The 20,829-nt window shown below is 40.9% G+C and overlaps 1 protein-coding gene across 13 annotated transcripts in view; it reads left to right on the top strand.

Annotated features, from left to right (window-relative positions):
* The window catches only part of RNF144B (ring finger protein 144B), a 199,771-nt gene that overhangs the window by 105,192 nt on the left and 73,750 nt on the right, over positions 1–20,829 (top strand). For 8 of the 13 annotated variants that reach the window (XM_078368255.1, XM_078368253.1, XM_054254779.2 and 5 more), the window contains 4 exons: positions 2,694–2,809; positions 3,104–3,254; positions 17,657–17,739; positions 19,424–19,624. In XM_078368255.1, coding sequence (XP_078224381.1) covers positions 17,701–17,739; positions 19,424–19,624 — 240 coding nt within the window. In that variant the 5' untranslated portion in view covers positions 2,694–2,809; positions 3,104–3,254; positions 17,657–17,700. Of the gene's footprint in view, positions 1–2,693; positions 2,810–3,103; positions 3,255–7,439; positions 7,729–17,656; positions 17,740–19,423; positions 19,625–20,829 lie in introns of those variants that run through there. The other 5 variants (XM_078368257.1, XM_035297367.3, XM_078368258.1 and 2 more) reach the window with 2 other exon arrangements.

Genomic DNA, 20,829 nt, shown 5'->3' with positions numbered 1-20,829 from the left:
CACCCAGAGTTTGTGGTTGTTGCTGCACTAGTTAAGACCAGGAGATGCTTCTTCTTTTTTTTTTTTTTAAAAGCACTCCTCTCATTGGATGAGAACATGAATGGGGAGGGCACGAGATGTTTTTTGAGGGCTGTCCCGTAGCATGCGCTATAGGGAGATGTATTGAAACAACAGCCAACCCTCTTGAGACAAATTCTGAAGAGGATATGGAGGACTGCAGGTGCCCAGTGGTAACTGTAGAAGGGAAATAGACTTTGCCAGCATGGGGGATATTTCTCCTGAAGGATCCAGGACAAGGTCCCTCCCCTGTTCTTCTGTGATTCTGCTTAAGACATTTCTAAAATATACACCTGTATTTATTTCCCCATGCAGCGGTTCTCTGCTCCTCTCCATACTCCATCCATCCTGGTTTCCATGCCTTCACTTTTGTTTCTTTGACCTGTTGCAGATGGTAGTGTTTGTTAACTCTTGTCTGGTTCCTGGTTTCACGGGGGACTTGGTGATTCACCATTTTGCAGGAAGAGGGAGGAGATGGGGGAAAGGAGAAGGTGGGGAAAAGAAGGGCATGACATTTCTGTCTTAGAGAAAACAAGTTTTTAAGGTGCTTTCAAAATAAAGTCCTGCTGGAAGATTAACATCTATAATATTCCTATCTGTGAGTAATTTGGTCTCTGTAGGGTGGAGTCTGAATTCCAAGAATTGAATTCCCCATCTGTGAGGCCAAGAAATAATTTGAATCTTAATTCAGGGCAGTCCTCTGTATCAATGTTGGATGCAGATGTACAGTACCAAGTACTTCATTTCCTGTAAACTAGTTAATACATTGGCTCTCGTGATGACTGTGGGAACACTGGGGATTTTTTTTTCCAAAATTGATTGTCTTATGCAGGAATTTGGAAGTGGCAGGAATAGCAGGATTACTATAAAACTTACAAACATAAGGATTATCAAGACAATTTCATCTGACTCTCTAGTGGAGAATTTTAATTCAGGGCTAGTGCAGAGCCATTTTTTTTTTTCTGGAGAAAGTGAGGTGCTGACCTCCGTGTTCTCATTGGTCCTTAACCCCAGCTTGCCAGTGGTGTTATACAGGATATGAGAGTCCTAGATGTGGTCTTGCTCTCTCATTCAGCTCTCTATCCTGAGTCATGATGGGCTCTCATGTCTAATAATGGCAATGGCAGTTGGAGATGATTCTGTTTTTTCTTGCTGGATACCAGTTGGTTTTGACTTGCTCTGTAAGGGGTTGAGATGCTTCTTGTTAAGTATGACAGAACCAAGATGACATGTCTCAAATTTTGTGAAACTTATGTTATAATACTACACAACTGGATGTATGTCCTTTATGTGTGTATGTCACTGGACGATGTCCTCTGTTCACAGTTTCACTTTGATTTCTGTTCTTTGACTGTCATGCTACCCTGAATATATCTCTGGCATAGTTCGTATCATATTATTTTGTAATAGCCTTATTTTGTATTATCTTACTCTTAGTTCTATATGCAAAACATTCAGCAAATGCTGAAAGAAAAAAGCCCACCCATTAGAATAGAAAAATGCAGATGAAATTGTAGCTGTTTGGAAATGAGAAATGACCAAACTGTCAGTGGCAGGGCATCATGACCTTTGCCTTATATCTGTCCCTGTGGAGAGAGATTTGCATCTATTGCAGAAGCTGGTTTCCCAATACTTGGATTCTGACATCTGAGTTATTAAGACTGAACAAACCATTTTAAAAAATTATGTTTTAACCACAGCATGTAATGAAGATATAAAGTCTAAGATACGTGTTTCTTACATAGGTACTAAGGTAGAATAGAAGGATAATATGAAGAACAACTCCAGACCTTTGTTTATTAATTAAAGAGAATAATTTTCCAAAGAAGAAATTCTACTTGTTGATTCTGTTCTTATGTAGGGGTATAATGCATTTTATAATATATACCTATTATATATTACATATTTTGCAGTATGATATATATTATTTCAGTATCTTACATATATATAGAATCTAGTAATTATATTTATTTTTCGGCTGCACATGCAGGGGAAACTTTAAGTATGTTTTAGATTTATTTTGATTGGCTTTATATTACTTTAGGTATATTATCAGTTAATACAATTTTTTTTTTTTTGAGACAATCTCACTCTGTTGCCCAGGCTGGATAGCAGTGGTATGTGATCTCGACTCACTGCAACCTCCGCCTCCTGGGTTCATACAATTCTCCTGCCTCAGCCTCCTGAGTAGCTGGAATTACAGGCATATGCCACCATGCCTGGCTAATTTTTGTATTTTTAGTAGAGATGGGGTTTCACCATGTTGACCAGGCTGGTCTTGAACTCCTGACCTCAAGTGATCCACCCGCCTTGGCCTCCCAAGGTGCTAGGATTACAGGCATGAGCCACCTTGCCTGGCCAGCAATTGATACAATTTGGATGGCTTACTGTTAATGTTAAAACTTTGTATGCTTTTTTAAACAAAGTTCTGGAATTCAGATTAGGAAATAATTCCCTGTTATGATGAAGGTCAACATGATTGCAATCTCTGGTGAACAATTTGTAATATGTCATTGCTCAGAAAGTTAAAAAATATTTTTATAGATTGTAGTGTGTGGATTTTACATCTCAATTTAAAATATCAAATGTTACATTTATTTATTTATTTTTTTAATTTATTTATTTATTTGAGACAGGCTCTTGCTCTTGCTTAGGCTGGAGTGCAGTGGTATGATTATGGCTCACAGCAGCCTCAACCTCCTGGGTTCAAGTGATCCTCCTGCCTCAGCCTCCTGGGTAGCTGGGACTACAGGTATGTGCCACCATGTCTGGTTAATTTATTTATTATGGTTTGTAGAGACAGGGTCTCACTATCACAGGTGCTCAGGTTGACCTTGAACACCTGGGCTCAAGTGATCCTCCCAAAAGTGCTAGGATTACAGGTGTGAGCCACTGCTCCTGGCCTACCTTTATTTTTGTAGTATAAAAGAAGCATTTTTTTCTTAGACTTATTTGAGGGCTCCCCTTTTACCTACTCTTTAATACTGATGTTCTTTTGGGTTCTCTCTTTTAACCCTTTCGTTCCCTTCCCCTTTCCCTTTCTTAGGTAAATAACACCGACTGAGTTCCTACTGTGTATCAGGCCAGGGCCATGGTGTACAGCTGAGCAGGTTGCGCAGTGCACAGTTCCGGGAGCTGCAGTCACGGCCTCCACCCCAACCACCATCCCTGGCCCATCAGGCATTTCCGTGTATCAGGTACTATGGTAGCTACTTAAAAAACCACTTTTACCCTCACAACAGCCTATGAGATGAATGTCATCATTCCTATTTTATAGATGAGAAAACTGAGTTTCGGGTCTCTTAAATAACGTCATTAAGGTTACATAATAATGAGTGGGTAGTGGAGTTTGCCTAGATCCAAAGTCTCAGCTCCCCTCTATAGCATGTGGGTTTTCTTAGCTTTGGGTAATCTCATCTATGGGCACTGCCTAAATGATGGCAATTCCCAAATGACTCTCCACGCTAGATCTCTCTCTGTTGATAGCCTACTGGTCAGTTCTTCCAGTATGCCCCAGAGGCACCTCAGATTCTATAGGCTTTTATTTGAATTATCATGATTTCCTTACCACCACTTCTCTTTTATTCCCCTCTCTTAGTAGTGCCAGCAGTTAGGGCTATTCTTTCTCTCTTATCCCCCTACATCTGATAGAGTTTGGATGTGTGTCCCCCCGCTCCAATCTCATATTGAAACGTAATCCTCATTGTTGGAGGTGGGGCTTGGTAGGGAGTGATCACATCATGGGGGCAAATTTTTCGTGAATGGTTTAGCACCATCCCTCTAGGTAGTGTCCTGGGGATAGTGAGTGAGTTCTTTTGAGATCTGGTCATTTAAAGGTGTGTAGCAGCTGGGTGCGGTGGCTCATGCCTGTAATCTCAGCATTTTGAGAGGATGAGGCGGGCAGATCACGAGGTCAAGAGATCAAGACCATCCTGGCTAACACAGTGAAACCCCATCTCTACCAAAAATACAAAAAAGAAAAAAATAGCCAGGAATGGAGACACGCACCTGTAGTCCCAGCTACTCAGGAGGCTGAGGCAGGAGAATCACTTGAACGTGGGAGGCAGCGAGCCAAGATTGCGCCACTGCACTCCAGCCTGGGTGACAAAGCAAGATTTCATCTTAAAAAAAAAAAAAGGTGTGTAGCACCACCCCCAACTCACTCTCTTGCACCTACTTTGGCCATGTGACAGGCCTCCCGAGAGGCCAAGCAGATGCCATCATCATGCTTCCTATAAAGCCTGCAGAACTGTGAGCCAATTAAATCTCTTTTCTTTATAAATTACCCAGTTTCAGGTATTTCTTTATAACACTGTGATAAAGGACTAATATAATATCCGATCAGATACCAAATTCCATCACCTCTGTTTCTGAAATCTCTCTCCATTGGTTCCCTTCCTTTGCAAGGCAGTTGTTTCGGGTCTATTACATAACTGCATTAGCTCAGACCCTCCCTCACTCGTTTATTCTGGATCTGTCAGCTCTGTTCGAATTATGAAAAGCGTCACCTAGAGTGTCATGTCTAAGCCTTCGTTTTGGCTGTTTGCTTGGCCTGATTACCCTTCTCCGCCACCCCATTGGGCTACTTGAAGACTCAGATTTAAATCACTGACATGGTCTGGATCTGTGTCCCCAGCCAAATCTCATGTTGAATTGTGATCCCCGATGTTGGAGGTGGGGCCTGGTGGGAGGTCATTGGACCATAGGGACAGAGTTCTCATAAATGGTTTAGCACCATCTCCTGGTGCTGTTTTTTTGTGACAGTAAGTTCTTGAGAGGCCTAATTATTTAAAGGTGTGTGGCATTTCCCCCTCACCCTTACTTCTGCTCCAGCCACGTAAGACATGTGTGCCTGCTTCCCCTTCGCCTTCTACTATGATTGTAGTCTCCCTGAGGACTCCCCAGCCATGCTTCCTGTGCAGCTGTAGAACCATGAGCCAGTCAAACCTCTTTTCTTTATACATTACCTAGTTTCAGTTATTTCTTTATAGCAATGTGAGAATAGATTAATATAATCACCTTCTCAGAGAAGACTTGATTCTTTTCATCAACTCCTTTCCTTTAGTTAAATTCTTCTTCTCTGTGCTCCCAATACCACATGTGTAAGTCTATCATATCACACATTATGATCACTCAAACATTGGGTACAACTGTCAGTACCCTGATAATTGATTTGCTTGTCTGACTCCTTCCCTGGACTGAGAGGTGTTTGAGCACAGGGAGACCATGTCTAATACCATTATCTTAGTAGCACCTAGCAGCTTGTCTGGGAGGAGATCAATAAATGCTCCAGAGAATGAATATTCATTTACACTGAAGACTACTTAGGAAGATATGAGAGAGTTCGTTAACATAATATGGTAGCATTTGACATGTTTATTTAGTCTTACTAAGTTTTGACTGCAATTTAAAAAAATGTGCATAGTTCCATGGTTGAAAATAATCAGTGGTGATGTTACTCAGTTGTGCAAAATATTTGGGATAACAGGCAGCACGTCTAGTACTGAACCTACGTTCTCAGTCATATTGGCAGCAGCTTCTTCCCTTATCCTGTTAGCAAGAAATTATAATTTATGAATGGTAATTTGAAAAGTAGACTCTGTATTGAACTTAGGTTTAAGGCTCAGAAGATTTGCATCAACACCAATGAAAAAACTAACCTCTTAGGGGGTGCTTTATCTTTCCTAGTTCCTGTCCACCAAAAATGGTCGCTATACCAAGAAAATTCCTTGCGATAGATTATCTGAGAACCCAAGCCATTGCTAAATCTAAAGGTTGGACATCCTTTGGGATGGTTTTCGTTAACATTTACCTTCCTCATATAACTCAGATTTAGCTCTCATTCTAGCTAAACCCCTGTGTGGTTTGGGCCAATCTCTTAAATCTCCCTGGACATCAGTTTCCTTATCTTTTTTTTTTTTTTTTTTTTTGAGACAAGAGTTTTGATCTTCTTACCCAGCCTGGAGTGCAATGGTGCAATCATGGCTCACTGGAACCTTCACCTCCCAGGTTCAGGTGATTCTCCTGCCTCAGCCTCCCAAGTAGCTGGGATTATAGGTGCCTGCCACCACGCCCGGCTAATTTTTTGTATTTTTAGTAGAGACAGGGTTCCACATGTTGGCCAGGCTGGTCTCAAACTCAGGTTATCTGCTGACCTCGGCATTCCCAAAGTGCTGGGATTACAGGCATGAGCCACTGTGCCCAGCCCAGTTTCCTTATCTTTAGAATCAGGTTATTTGCTAAAATAGCTAGGAGGATTTTTCAAGCTCAAATATTCTACTGTGGGTTCTCTTACCATCTTACTGCCTCTGTCCTTTCTCTCTTCCTCCCCCACTAGTGAGCTGGTCCTCCTGCCTGCCCTAGCATGGCACATGTAGAGACACTGTTTTCTTCCACAGTTTGCTTTGACCTAGAGGTTTTCTTCAACTTGGAACGCTGAGAAGCAGTAATTGCTTGTGTTGTTTGGAACGGTGCCTGTTGGCACGCACAGATCCTTTCCACAAAGGGCCTAGGAGTCCCTTCCTTTTTGGAAGCACATTCCTGAGAGTGGTTGCAGAAGTAGCAAGAGGTTGCAGAGTGAACACAGATTCCTGTGTCAGAGCGACATTCCTAAATTGCAATGTTCAGCAGACTTAGGTGATTGTGATCTATGGGGGCTGTGGGGAGTGAGTAGGTATGCGCAATTCATTATGAATGCCACACAAATGAAATGTCTGTGGTTTTGGAGCAAGGAGGCACTTCATAACACCTCACAGCTTCCGGATTATTTTGTTACATTTTTTGTTTAATTGAAGGTACAACCAGTTAAGTTACAAAGCACTTCAAGTGAAATCATTGTTTCATCGAGAAGTGTCTTTATTTTATGAGGTAAAACGAGATTCTTCCTGATTGGGTTTACCTGCATTCTAATTTCATTATTAGATGCAAAAGGGCAAGTTAGGTACAAGCTGTTTTTTTGGTGAGATGTGCATGGGAAGTGTTTCTCTAAAACAGTTGTCTGCCACTTGGGAAGCCAGGTCTGGGCTGTTAGAAATAGAAGAGATTTAAAGAGCTGGGAAGGAAAGAGAAAATGAAGAAGGGTGGCCTGTGAGGATATGTACAGACAGAGAGGTAGCAGGTGGTGAAGGCCAAGAGGTGAGCTGTCACTGGGCAGGAGAAGGGCGCCAGGGACAGCTGCCTGCACCCCCTGCTCTGGATTCCTGCGGCAGCGGTCCCAGGAGAACAAGAGAGAGATCCTGACAAGTAGCAGAGTCGGTGCAGCACGCCCGGGTTGGTTTAGGGTTGAGGCCATCACCTGCAGCTCAAGTATGACCCAGATGGGAAGTAGGAAGTGCGGCGCCTGAGCTTCCTGTATAAATAAACGCGCTGCTGCCGCCGCTGCTGCTGGCGAGCTGTGCCCCACGCTCGCGCTGCAGCGTCCCCGGGCATCGCAGCTGCCAGTCAAGGCCAGGAGGCGGTCGGGACCTCCTCCTCCTCCCGACCCGTAGGTCTGGGAGCGCGAGTCCTGTTGCAATCTTGCAAAGTGTAAAGCTGTCAGCCGCAGAGCACGGAGGAAAGGCGGAGAGAATGAAAGAGCTCCTCCTGCCCCGTGTGCCAGCAGCCCGGACTGGCGGTGAGCGCGCGGGAGGCTACTGAGAAGCCCGGCGCGGAGGAACGCAGGTCTCCTGCCAGGTAGGTTTAGCGAGCTTTTAAAAGGCGTTGCAAGACCGGGATGGTGTTGCTGGATTAAGGGAAAAGGACGGGAGACTAACTGTGACACCGTGATTTTTCCATTTTCTGTCTCTAGCGCTCAAAGCATACAGAACTGAATTCATTCTGAATGCCTAAACACCTGTTAACTTAAAAAAAAAAAAAAAGGATGCCTTTGTAAAAGGAAAGTAGTTTGATTTCTAATAAAACAACTTCTGTAATAGAATGTATTGTAGAATCCCAGATTAGACCAGACCTCTCCCTAGGTCTTAAGGGAGACCAAAAGTTGTCATAATCTCGGGTTATGCATTATAGTGCTTAATTTATCAGGTAATCGCTGTTGAAACAGATTGAAACTCTGGTTCTGTAAGAGCCATTCTCAAATTTAAGTAAAAATGAAACTGATTGCCGGTTCTACAGGGAAAAGGTATCTTTTGCTTATTCTTTCTAGAACACCTTTTGTTTTTCTTGTGAGTTTCAAGAATCGTGGTCTAAGTATATATGCTCATGCATATATACTCTTCACATTCAGATTTCCCAGAAATTAATTCCTTCCTCTGGGAAATGTTCTTTCTTCATTTTCCCCTAATAGACTGTAGGTTTCTTGCTGCTTTCTGCCACATGTATCTTATCAAAACATTAGCTCTGAGTTCTTAACAGGACTATCTCTGCTCTTCTGATCTGGCATTTCTGGACATTTATTTGAACATTGAGAGGTATGAATTAAATGACAATGTATCTACCATTTCTGAAGAAGCAGATTAGGGGGTGTCCGTGCCCAGAAGCAAAATAAATGAACTTTGGGATGACTCAGTTTTTAGGGTGTGGGTAAGAGGCGAAAGAAACCTAGCCAGTCCCGAGTTGCTGGCTAATTAGAGAATCTGGCTGCTGTAGCTTTCACTGAAATGAGCCTCCTGGTCCCTTTCACATGTAATCCCTCTGTGAGTCTCTCCTTCTCCTTAGTTTATCTTTCCTTCACAACCCGGGTCCTTTTCATGGGTAACAGTGCCTTAAATATTTCTAGAACTATCTTAAGGGGGAGAAAAACCTAGAGCAGATCCTCAAGGCCACTTGTAGACCAAGGTCATGGTTTCACACAACCCCTGCTCTGCCCTTGCACCACTTTGATTGGCATTTTTATTTTATTTTTGTAGTGGGCATGAACTTGGAAAAGTGGGAAAGGGAAAAACCTCTGTTTCAAAAGTAGTCTCTGACTAATTAATGGTCTTGATGATGTTTAAAAAAGGTAAATATGTATAGTGAACATGAACAAGATGTTGAGTAGAATTGGGTTGCTTGGCTTTTGATTTAAAACAAACAAAACTCAACCAAAAAAAAAAGCCCCCAAAACCCCAAGCCAATCACCCTAGATAACTTGCTCCTACACTACTGTGCTGGAAGTAAGTCTTGAGTGTGGTCAAATCCTGTCCATTTACCCAGAGTTTTACAAATATTTACAGTCATCTATGCCAAATATCTTTGTGCTGAGCCCCAAAGAACATTCTCAGCATTCAAAAGCCCCATTCTCATGAATGGTTTCAGTTCACTGGCAATTTAAAGGCATTCAGGCTTCCAAACTAGGTCAGCTTAAGACATGTCTTTTTAAAATAATCAGTTTTGGGGTCTCAAATTATGAACCAGGCTTTCGGAGCCAAACTCTACAGCAGAGAGAAAGTATGCACTCTCCAGAAAGAAAAAGCTTACTTTATTTATCTACGTGGTATGACCATTTAACTTCCTGAAAAACATCTTTCTCTTCAGTAATATGAACATTTTTAATCTGAGGAATTTTAGAATTCAGTACTTAAAATTTCCTTCTTGAAAAGTCATTTCAACATTTTAGACATTTAGAAACATTTACGTGTATGTCAGAATCCTTTCTCCGAAGTGTTTCTGCTAATCCTTCTGTGTCTCCCCTGGCTTTGACTCTATGACATTACTTTCTTGGTGAGTGAAGTTCTTAGTGTTTGAAATCTCCAGTTGAGATAGAGGTCAGGAATCATGCCGAACCCAGATGTTAGTGAAGGAACAAAGTCCGAGTGGTTTTGGGACTAAGCCTACTTTGTGCAACTGATTATTTTGGATGTGGGAAAGGGGCCAAGCTGCCAGACAATTCATGCTTTTCACTTGGGCTTTGGGGAATAGGTATCTGTAGCCATTGCTCCTGCATACTGAAACATTTCTTTCAGGGGTGCCTACCTTAATTTACAGACGCTCCTTACCTACTACAAATTGTCAATATTTCCAGCTTGTGAATTTCCGGAAGTGAATACAGATGAGAACCAGGCCTTTAATATTTTCTCTCATCCTTGTACAATCAGAAAAACTAACCACTGTATTGCTGAGTGACTACAGTTTGCTAGGTGCTGTGTTAGATGCTGGGATATAGCGATGGCTAAGGGGTGGTCTCTGTCCTGAAGAAATTCTCATAAGCTCGAAAGTGACTTGGGACTAGAGTGATAGTTCTTAATTCATGTTGCTTTGCCAGATTATAAAAAGTACTTTGATTTTTGTCATCTCAATCATCTTAATATTTTTGGTACTGTTACCTTGACCATTTGACCATTAAGTAACCGAAGAGTATGTGACACCTAAGTTAATTTATATAAATATTGTAATTTACATTTTTTACCTTTAGGTGTATGTGGGAGGTCTTGGACTAAAGCTTTAGTTTTATTAACTTTAGCATTTGCTATTTACCTAGTCAGTGAGTACTTTGGAACCTAATGCATCATACCATAGTGGTTATTAAAAAATGGATAACTGTATATTAAATAGAGTAAAAATATAATATTATATATTTGTAGAACCAGTGGTTCTACAACGTGGAATGAGGAGCTTCTCATCTATGATCAGATCTCTTTCTTGAATTCAAAACACAACAATCTAAGTGAAATATACTTTTCATATTCATAGCTGGAGATACTTCTGATCACATGGCTTGTGGTATTCATTAGGAGCATGCTTTGAAAGCCATGTCCTGTTGTTTTTTAATTCTTTTGAAGTCATGAGTTTGAGTCCCAGCCCTTCATCAACTTGTTCTTTGTTTTTCTTGGGAAGACAGAAAAAGACAACCCATTTCTCTCTGTTGGACTTGTGGCTGGAACCATAAACCCACACATTCTCCTGCATATGATTATATGAAATCCTCTGTTGGCAACTTCCTCAACTAGTTGACCCATAATAAGTAGGAGCTGGGTTTAATCACCTTTACATCTCTAGCACCTAATATGTAGAATTTTTGTATGTTGACTTTGTTTCCTTCATGATAAATTCCCATTATAGGAAATTAATTGGCAAAGACATATAAAGATTTATAGCTGCACTTTGCTCAGGTGGGATGAAGATTCCTCTTCCAAATGGGTTTCCAAATTGTCTCTAATTAAAATTTCTATATGAAACTTTTAACTTTCACAGGAGGGGGTAATATTGGCACATGCTTTTATTCATTTGAAAAAAAAATTTTGATTTGGATATTTGTGCTTTAGCGGGTCTGGTTTTCTGGTAACGTCCTGACCCGAGAAATCCACCTGGCTCTTGTTCTATAAGGCTGTTTGAAATACCACTTTTCTCCTTGATCGGTTAATTACATCGTTGTCTGACCTGCCTTTAAGTGGCGTTCCTTCCTGCTTCTGAGCTTTGTTGTTATGCCAGGCAGAGGGAAGAAAATTATTTTGCAGGGCTGTGTGAATGATTGTGGGAGGCAGGGAACCACTGATTAACACAGAAGTGGGCAAGGCGCAGGGGTGATATTGAAGAGGCAGCTACCATGATGAATGCAAAATTGCCATGCCAAAAATATCATCGAGCTATTATTCTCGTATTCACTCCTACCTTCTTTGATAAGTTTATATTGTTAGGAAAACTAGGAATGGATTTCCACCTCTTGGGCCTTACCCTGTAGCATAATAAGAACATGGAAGGAAGGCAAGAAGAAACAAATATGCTTTTAAGAAAAAGGAGCAGCATTTTGCAGATGTTAAAACTAGATGTGCCAGCTGTTCTCTCCTCTGTAGAATTTGGAGTTAGCTTACCACAATGCATGTATATTGTTGACAGTGCTGGCATATCAGCACCAATTTACATTTTGCAGGAAAAAATATTAGATATCACTAAATTAGTTGTAATGGACTTTTTCCATAACCTAATTTCAAACAGCAAAGAGACTGTTCAGAAAACAGTTCTTGCTGATACTTTAAGATGCTTCTCCTTCCTGATGAAGTGCCTGCTTTTTTTTACCCACAAAAAAAGGTTAATAGGGATATATTTGCATATCAGCTCCATTTTTAGAAGGTAAGAGTCTCCAAGTTACAAAGTTGTGATCTCATTGCCATCCTAGAAACTGTTGAGATGACGATGTTAAAACTAAGGAATTATAGACTAAAGTGCTTTTTGAGCTCTTTAAGTCATGAAGCAGTAGAGAGAAAACAGAAGTCCTTTTCCCAGCCACAGGAGGCACAGTGATAAACAGTGCTTTTATAACAGTGCTACCTCACAGAGCCTGAATAGGTGAATATGTACTTCCTCACGTCTAAGACCTAAATATTTCCTGGTTTTGCTTGTGTTAGAGAATATTTTCTAATCTCTTTTATTTTTTCAAGTATTGACAACGTATCTCATGTGCGATACCATGTATGCACTCATTGGCTTTGAGCATTATTCTTTTAAACAGTAATCAATAGATATACCATATGTTCATTAATTGCATTTCCCTGACTATGAGTGGGGCAGCCTGTGTTTCTATTGGTTCATGTCCTCTTAGGGGATGCACTGGAACTGTTTTTCTGATTGGAAGGATGTATGCTGGTTCATCTTGTCCTTGAATGACCTTGAAGGTGTAAGCAGAGAGTAGAGCTACAACACTGGCCACAGAGGAGGTCTACCATAAGCCCTGGCCGCCTTCATTGTTCTTGCTACTGCTGCCAGTCAGCAGGTCACCTGCCATTGTATTTAGATTGTCTTTAGTGTGGAATGTCAGCTAATTGCTGATAATGGTCAGCACTTTACTAGACTCAGTCAGTACCATTTGGGTCACTAACAGTTTCTGTTAGGAACATGAACCAGTAGCTAACTAAACCACTCTATTGGGCAGAAGTACCAAGATCAACATAATGCTGATTTTCAGATTGTGTCGAGTGGGAACTGGTTGCCTGGTGTGTTCTTAGCTGGTATTGGGAGAGCTTTCCTAACAAGGCAAGGATGCGACTTTAGATGACTGCTCTTTTTTCTGCTTTATTAGGAAATTAGCTTCTGGAGAATTTATCTGCATTATACAAGGCAACCCTTCAGCTTTTCTTTGTCACCACCTGCCCTTCCCAAAAACTTTCTTCTTTGCTACCTCCCTCCCATATTGATGCATTCATATCTGTTATTGCAGCTACTTGCAATCTAATATTGCATCACAGTGAAGACTTTATGTCTCACAAGGGCTTATAAACACGTTAGACTATTCATATGCCTCCTCTTCTATTTTGTTCCATGTTCTTGAGTAACTCCTAGACTATCATAGCATAGCTTGGAATTAAGACCTCAGTGCAGATCAACTGGACTTTTATTTACATTAATATCCTGTGAAATCAGTAATATCCAGTAGGTTCATTTTAGTAGCATTCTATTTCTTAGTCTCTTTAGTTGTGCTTTAGCAATTTCTCCAAATTTTAAAGTTTCTGCATAATGATATAAAAATTCCAAAATAATTAGGAATGAGTGTCCTAATAATAATTAGGATAAATATCCTAATAAAACATTATCCTTTCCAGTTACACTATCTTTTTGGGCAAGGGAATAACTGTTAATTTTGGATAGTCAAACAGACATAAACTACATTGGTTAAAAATGCTTTGAATGGCCAAGCACAGTGGGTCATGCTTATTTATAATCCTAGCACTTTGGGAGGCTGAAGCAGGTGGATCACGAGGTCAGGAGTTTGAGACCAGCCTGATCAATATAGTGCAACCCTGTCTCTGCTAAAAATACAAAAATTAGCTGCATGTGGTGGCACGCGCCTATAGTCCCAGCTACCTGGTAGGCTGAGGCAGAAGAATTGCTTGAACCTGGGAGGTGGAGGTTGCAGTGAGCTGAGATTGCATCATTGCAATTCCAGCCTGGGTGACAGAGCATGACTCTGTCTCAACAAAACAAAACAAAACAAAACAAAACAAAAACACAACTTTGAATGGCCAGGCATGGTGGTTCATGCCTGTAATCCTAGCACTTTGGGAGGCTGAAGTGGGCAGATCACATGAAGTCAGGAGTTCAAGACCACCCTGGCCAACATGGTGAAACCCTGTCTCTACTAAAAACACAAAAATTAACTGGGCGTGGTGGCAGCACCTGAAATCCCAGCTACTTGGAAGGCTGAAGCAGGGGAATCACTTGAACCTGGGAGGAGGAGGTTGCAGTGAGCTGAGATCACATCACTTCACTCCAGCATGGGTGACAGATCAAGACTCCATCCCCCCTGCCAAAAAAAAAAAAAAAGAAAGAAAAAAAAATACTTTGAATGTTGGCTCTCCCATCTTTTGCATTTTTGGAGCAGATTGAGATTCCTTTTTCAGGCCATCAGCAGAATATGAACATTCCTTATACATCCCTTGCTGAAGTAGTTCTTTCTTTGGCAATTCTAATGAAAACACATGAGGGAAAGGTGACTTTTCTGTTCTTTCCTATCAGATAGTACTTGCTTCTCATACAATGAACACTTCATAGTAGGAGAGACACATAAAGCAGGTAAAGCTGCTGGTTCTCCTTTCCTGGTAATTCAGTGCAAACTCAGATGCTTTAGCGTGGCTTTCCTTCCTTATATGGCCCAGCCAATCTGTCTTGTTCTATTATTAGGTATATGTAAGCAAGTGATACCTGCTACCAACCTTAAAATGCCTAAACCTGAAAGGCAGTTGTCAAATTTCTCTTCTTTTTTTTTTTTTTTTTTTTGAGATGGAGTTTCATTCTTGTTGCCCAGGCTGGAGTGTAGTAGCCCGATCTCAGCTCACCACAACCTTTGCTCCCTGGTTCAAGGGATTTTCCTGCCTCAGCCTCCTGAGTAGCTGGGATTACAGGCACCCACTACCATATCCAGCTAATTTTTTGTAATTTTAGTAGAGATGGGGTTTCATTATGTTGCCCAGGCTGGTCTTGAACTCCTGACCTCAGGCAAGCCACCCACCTTGGCCTCCCAGAGTGTTGGGATTACAGGCATGAGCCATGATGCCTGGCCCAGATTTCTCTTCTTTCCAAGGTGTTCCTCACAATTCTCTGCCAAAATTCTTTTCCCAAGGAGTTCTTGAAACTCAGTGAGAGGCACAGTCACATCTGTAATCACAGTAAAAGTAATGATAATTGTTACATTTTAAAATCAAGTGGTAGGGTGGGTAATTCAAGTCACTTTCTTATTTCTGATAGAAATGTGAGGTATGAGGCTGAACAAGTTGAACAACCCGGTAAGAGTGAGTTAGCCTCTCTCTGGAATGAAGACTTTTCTTGAAATCTGGAGGGGAGTAGGTATGAATTGCCTGTGCCCCTGTGAAGTTGTGGCCTGATGGGAGGGATAGGAGGAGCTGGGAGTGTGTTATCAAATGTTCTGAGCTTCAAGAGACTCTACTATTGGGGATTTCATGTTATGAAGACCAGTGAATCTTAAAATGACACAAGGGAAGAAATACAAGGAAACCTTGGAGCCATTCATTGACAGGCATCACAAGTGTGGGGCAATTCATTAGATGCTTTCGAGAGTCTCCTATTAACTGCTTGAAGAGCTCATTTTGCAATGAACCAATGGTGAAAGGATTTCTTGTTTGATATTCTTTTTTTTTTTATAAAGTGCTCACTGCATGACATTCACTTTTTAAACATTCATTGTTGGTTTTGCCCAAAGTGAGAAACTAACGGGTTAGTTTTTAATCTGTGCGTGGTGCAGGTTTAGGCTTCTGTGATGGCGCCTGGGGGGCTACTGAGTGGGGAAGGTCAAGGGGGACTGGCTCTGGACACCCACTGTTGGGTGCCAACACTTGTCTACCTGAATCTGTTTTATACAGTGGTGATTTGACTAAGATTTTTGTTTTTTGGAAAGCTCATTGCTTGAAAAATATCTGAGAGTCATTGCTTTAGAGAATTGGTATTGTACACAGAAAAATAAATCACTTTTTGAAGAATCATCTTGGATTGTTCACATCTCAAAGAGGTGAAATATGTAACTTTTTTCCTCTGTCACTGAGTCACAAGTCCTGCCTGTTTGGAATGCTTGGAATTTTTTAAACAAAATGCATCTCTGCTATGTAAAGGCTTTTCTATCATGAAAACATTTTTTACATATAACATATATTTTTTATAACTTTGACGTCATAGCCTATAGGCATGTAACACCTTAGTTTTAAGGAGTACAAACTTACGTACTGTTTAGAGTGAGAGACAATTATGTTTCACATGGCCTTGATTGCCACAGTTTCTAGTTCTACCTTCAAAAGAAGACTATTTCTAAGAAATATCCAATTATAGGTATTCAAATATGGGTAACAATTGAGGTATTAGAGTAATCCAATATGTCTTTCAAGAGTATCCAATTAATTTCTAAGAGGTATCCAATTATGTCTTTGTTTTTCAAGAGTACATTAAAATTTTGGCCTGTTAAATGTCTCCTAAAAAATAATAAAGAGTAAGACTGAGAAATACATGGGTTTCTTGAAGAGCACCCAGATCTCTTGTGAGGTCAGAACATCAGACTTGGCTCTTCACACCAGCTTTCTCCAAACGGCTAAGTGTATTTGACATTTGGAGTGCGGGATGGTCCTGGTCTCTGTCATTTCTCCTTTTCCCCTACTCTGAAAGCATTTACTACCTACATTTCTTGTTGATTTACTTGGGATTTCTCTTGAAAGAAAGCTAATTAAGCAGTGCAGCAGTGTTAAGAACATAGAGATGAGAAGACTGCGGCTGGGGAAGCTGGTGGGACTGTGTGCTGTGAGCTGGGGAGTATTGGAGACGCAAGCTAATGACAGTTGTTTAAGTATGAACTGGGAAGAAGGAAGAGGTAAAATCATTCATGTTTATGCCTGTGTCCATCCTAAAGAGACCCGAATTTGAGGTGCAGGTTTATTTGAATTTAATTTGCTCTTGGTTGATTGCTCCTCAGTAGTTAATGGAAAAAGAAAACTCTCTCTTGAACCTTATTGGACCTTTGCCGAGAAAAAATGGAAACACATGGAAACATGTGGAAGACATGGTTTTTAATTACTTGGACTCAAGGCTTCTGGTACTGAGTACTGGGAGTAGGTGAAAAACCTGAAGTGCTCCAGGTTGCTAGAGTTAGTAATTGTTGACTTTTTGGTATGACTTAAAGTGAATGTGGACAGACCGACAAGCAAATATCTCATTTATTTTTTTCCGTTTCCATCTAATTGAATTTGTTTTTCACCTACTTGTTTTATTACTTTTGTTCTTACATATTGAGACTTAAGCTATTGTGGGACTAGGTAGCTAATGACATACATGTCATGTCTTTTGTCTGAAAATTAAGAGGAAAAGACTTTGGTTCTTATAGGGGGAGGTGTATTTGCTATTATTTATTTTTTCTTTTTTTGAGACGGGTTCTCACTCTGTCACCCAGGCTGGAGTGTAGTGGCGCAATCTTGGCTCACTACAATATCCGCCTCCCAGGTTCCAGCAATTCTTTGCCTCAGCCTCCTGAGTAGCTGGGATTACAGGCACCTGCCACCACGCCCAGCTAATTTTTGTATTTTTAGTAGAGATGAGGTTTTACCATCTTGGCCAGGCTGGTCTTGAACTCCTGACCTCGTGATCCACCTGCCTCGGCTCAAATTTTGCTCCTGTACTTTAGGGACCTTAAGGATAGCTGTGGTCATGGATTTGAACTCTCTTTTTCTCTTTCCGTTCCCCTTCCTCCTCCCTTTCCCAGCTTCATCTGTCCATGTGACATCCACGTAAGGCAGCTCTGGTGTAATGGATCTGGCACTGGGCTTGGTGGCCTCAGAAGTTGAGGTTTGTATTCTGCTCTGCCATGTACAAGCTCTGAGAACTTTGGCAGATTACCTAACTTCTCAGTACCACAATTAATCTATAAAATGAAGAAAACAATTATTTCATCATCCCAAGCAGAAACTCTGTACCCGTTGAACATGCCAGGTGAGGAGGTGCACCTGTCTCCACCTCCTGTGGTCCCAGGTACTTGGGAGGTGGAGGCAGGAGGGTCATGTGAGCCCAGGAGCTCGAGGCTGCAGTCAGCTATAATTGTGGCACTGCACTCGAGCCTGGGCAACAGAAAGATACCCTGTCTCTAGGGAAAAAATTAACCTACAATCGCTCTTCATTTCGCCCTCCCACCAGCTCCTGGTAACCTGTATTCTACTTTTTGTCTTTCAGAATTTGACTACTCTAGGTACCTCATCTAAGTGGAATTATATAATATTTGATTTTCTGTCTGGTCTATTTTAGTTAACATGATGTCAAGGTTCATTCATGTTATAACATGTGTCAGAATTTTATTTCTTTTTACTCCATTGTATGTATATGCCATATTTTGTTCATTCTTCTGTGTTTTTTTTTGGTTTTCATTTTCTTTTTTTTTTTTTGAGACGAAATTTCATTCTGTCACCGAGGCTGGAGTGCAGTGGCACAATTACGGCTAACTTGAAACCTCTGCCTCCCAGGTTCAAGCGATTTTCCCATCTCAGCCTCCCAAGTAGCAGGGATTACAGACATGTGCCACCATGCCTGGCTAATTTTGTATTTTTAGTAGATATGTGGTTTCATCATGTTGCCCAGGCTGGTCTTGAACTCCTGACCTCAAGTGATCCACCTGCCTTGGTGTCCCACAGTGCTGGGATTACTGGCATGAGCCTCTGCGCCGAGCCTCATTCTTCTGTTGATGGACACTTGGGTCACTTCAACTATTTGGATATTGTGAAGAATGTTGCTATGAGCATGGGTGTACAAATATCTCTTTGAGATTCTGCTTTCGGTCTTTTGAGCATATACCCAGAAGAGGAATTGCCGGATCATACGTTACCTCTTTGTTTAACTTTTTGAGTGGCATTCTATTTTTAAGTACTTTTTGGGTCTGTTGAATTGATTGTAGTGATGCAACTCCTAAATGACATGTTTGCTTCTAGTGGTATTCCCCTCCTCAGCTTTATTGAGGTATAACTGACAAATTATATGTATTTGCGGTAGACAGTGTGGTGTTTTGCTACACATATACATTGTGAAATACTTAAATCAAGCTAATGAACATTATCACTTCTCTTGTTTTTTTTTGTGGTGAGATCATTTAAAATCTACTGTTGGCCATTTTCAAGTATACAATGTATTCTTACTAACCCTAGTCACCATGCTGTATGAGACTCCCCAGAACTTACTCATTTTGTCTAAATGGAACTTTGTAAGCTTGACCAACATCTCCTCATTCCCGCCTCACTGTAGTGGTCTTTTAATTTCCGTAACTCATATGATGTGAATCAGGACGGTGAGGTCAGCTTAAATTTCAGGACTTCAGGGACACCTTGCCAAGGTAGCACGCTCTCTAGCCCGTGGTTCTCAGAAATGTATTCGCTGTAAGTTTAGGGATAACTGAGGGTGAGAATTTGATCACCTGGCCTCCTAATGTGTTGGCTAAACAAGAGCTTTATCAATCCATATAATATTTTGTGCTTTGGACCTTTTATAGGGATTGAGGAGACTGAAGAAAGTTGAAGACAGTCTGATGAGCTCAGCTGGTAGGCTCCACTATCTCGCCATGACAGCTGAAAATTCCACTCCTGGAGACCTGGCTCCGGCACCCCTCATCACTTGCAAACTCTGTCTGTGTGAGCAGTCTCTGGACAAGATGACCACACTCCAGGAATGCCAGTGCATCTTTTGCACAGCTGTAAGTTTTCCTTGATGCTTTCTCTGTGAGAAAATACATTGGGAAAAATTATAAAAGTAGGATCTATTTCTGCAGATTATTGAGAAGCCAAACTTTGCTGCGATATGATCCTGCTTTGGAAAGCATTTCATATTTGAATCTATTTTCAAATAGTATCTTAAATGGTTAATCATAGGTTTACCTGTTCTAGGTAAGTATAATGTATGTTTGAAATTTAATTATTGGTTGAACAGTCTTTCTGTTAAGGTTCAAGGTATGGAACTTATTTTCTATTCTGTAGCTATGGAACAAAATAGAAAAATTTATTTTTTATTCTGTAGTTAAGTACCACCTATAAGAAACTCACCAGGTCTTTTGAATGATGGAGAAGTCAGGTAGCAATTTACTTTATCTACCGAATTTTCATTTGCGTACTTGTTCATTTTCCACAAAGCACATGGTATAAATTATACTTTGTCATAGCTCCTTTTATTCTGTTTTCACAATATGCTGAATGCTTTTTATTCCACTTAATAAGAACCCTATAGATGTCCAGGAGTGGGCTTGCCCCTTTTAGTGTGACACGTGATGTCAATACCTGTGGCCTTTACTGCCACTTTTCTTCGACGGTTGGTTGGTTAAGGTATAAAGATAGGAAATAGAGTTCCTATAGGGTTCCATGACAGAGAATAACATTGTTTGTTCATCTAATCAACAGATATCTATTAAGCAGGAACTAAGTCCCAGGAATGGTTCTAGGCACCAGGATTTATCAGTTTAGGAAACAAAACCCAGCTATGTTTCTTGCTTTTAAGAGCTTATAGTCTATCAGAGAAAGTTATGTAGGAGTTCAGGGCTGAGAGGATGCTGCTGTTTTAAATAGGGTGGTCAGAAGCTGGCCTTGCTGAGGAGTAATGTTTGTACTGTTTCTCCTTCCTCTTGTTTGTTTACAGGAAGTAGAGAAATGGCCTTGTCATCTCAGAGCAGCTTCAGTTTCCTTTGGTCTTGCTTTGTTTCTGAAGGCTGTCCTTCAAAACAATTATTTCTCTGGCTTTCTCAACCTTGCTGCAGACCCTTGCTAATCCTTGAAACAAATGAGTCAGAAGCAACATTTGGTGAAAATTGGGATGCAAATATTTCGCTGAGGGTTACTGCTGTTTAAAAGAATTCAGTTTTTGCTATGACATTTAATAGTGCAGAATTCACGTTTGTGTGTCAACACTGGG

The sequence above is a fragment of the Callithrix jacchus genome, chromosome 4, assembly GCF_049354715.1.
Source record: "Callithrix jacchus isolate 240 chromosome 4, calJac240_pri, whole genome shotgun sequence".
Classification (NCBI taxonomy): Eukaryota; Metazoa; Chordata; class Mammalia; order Primates; family Cebidae; genus Callithrix; species Callithrix jacchus.
The sequence above is the reverse complement of the archived record's forward strand: the minus strand, read 5'-3'. Positions and strand labels throughout refer to the sequence as shown.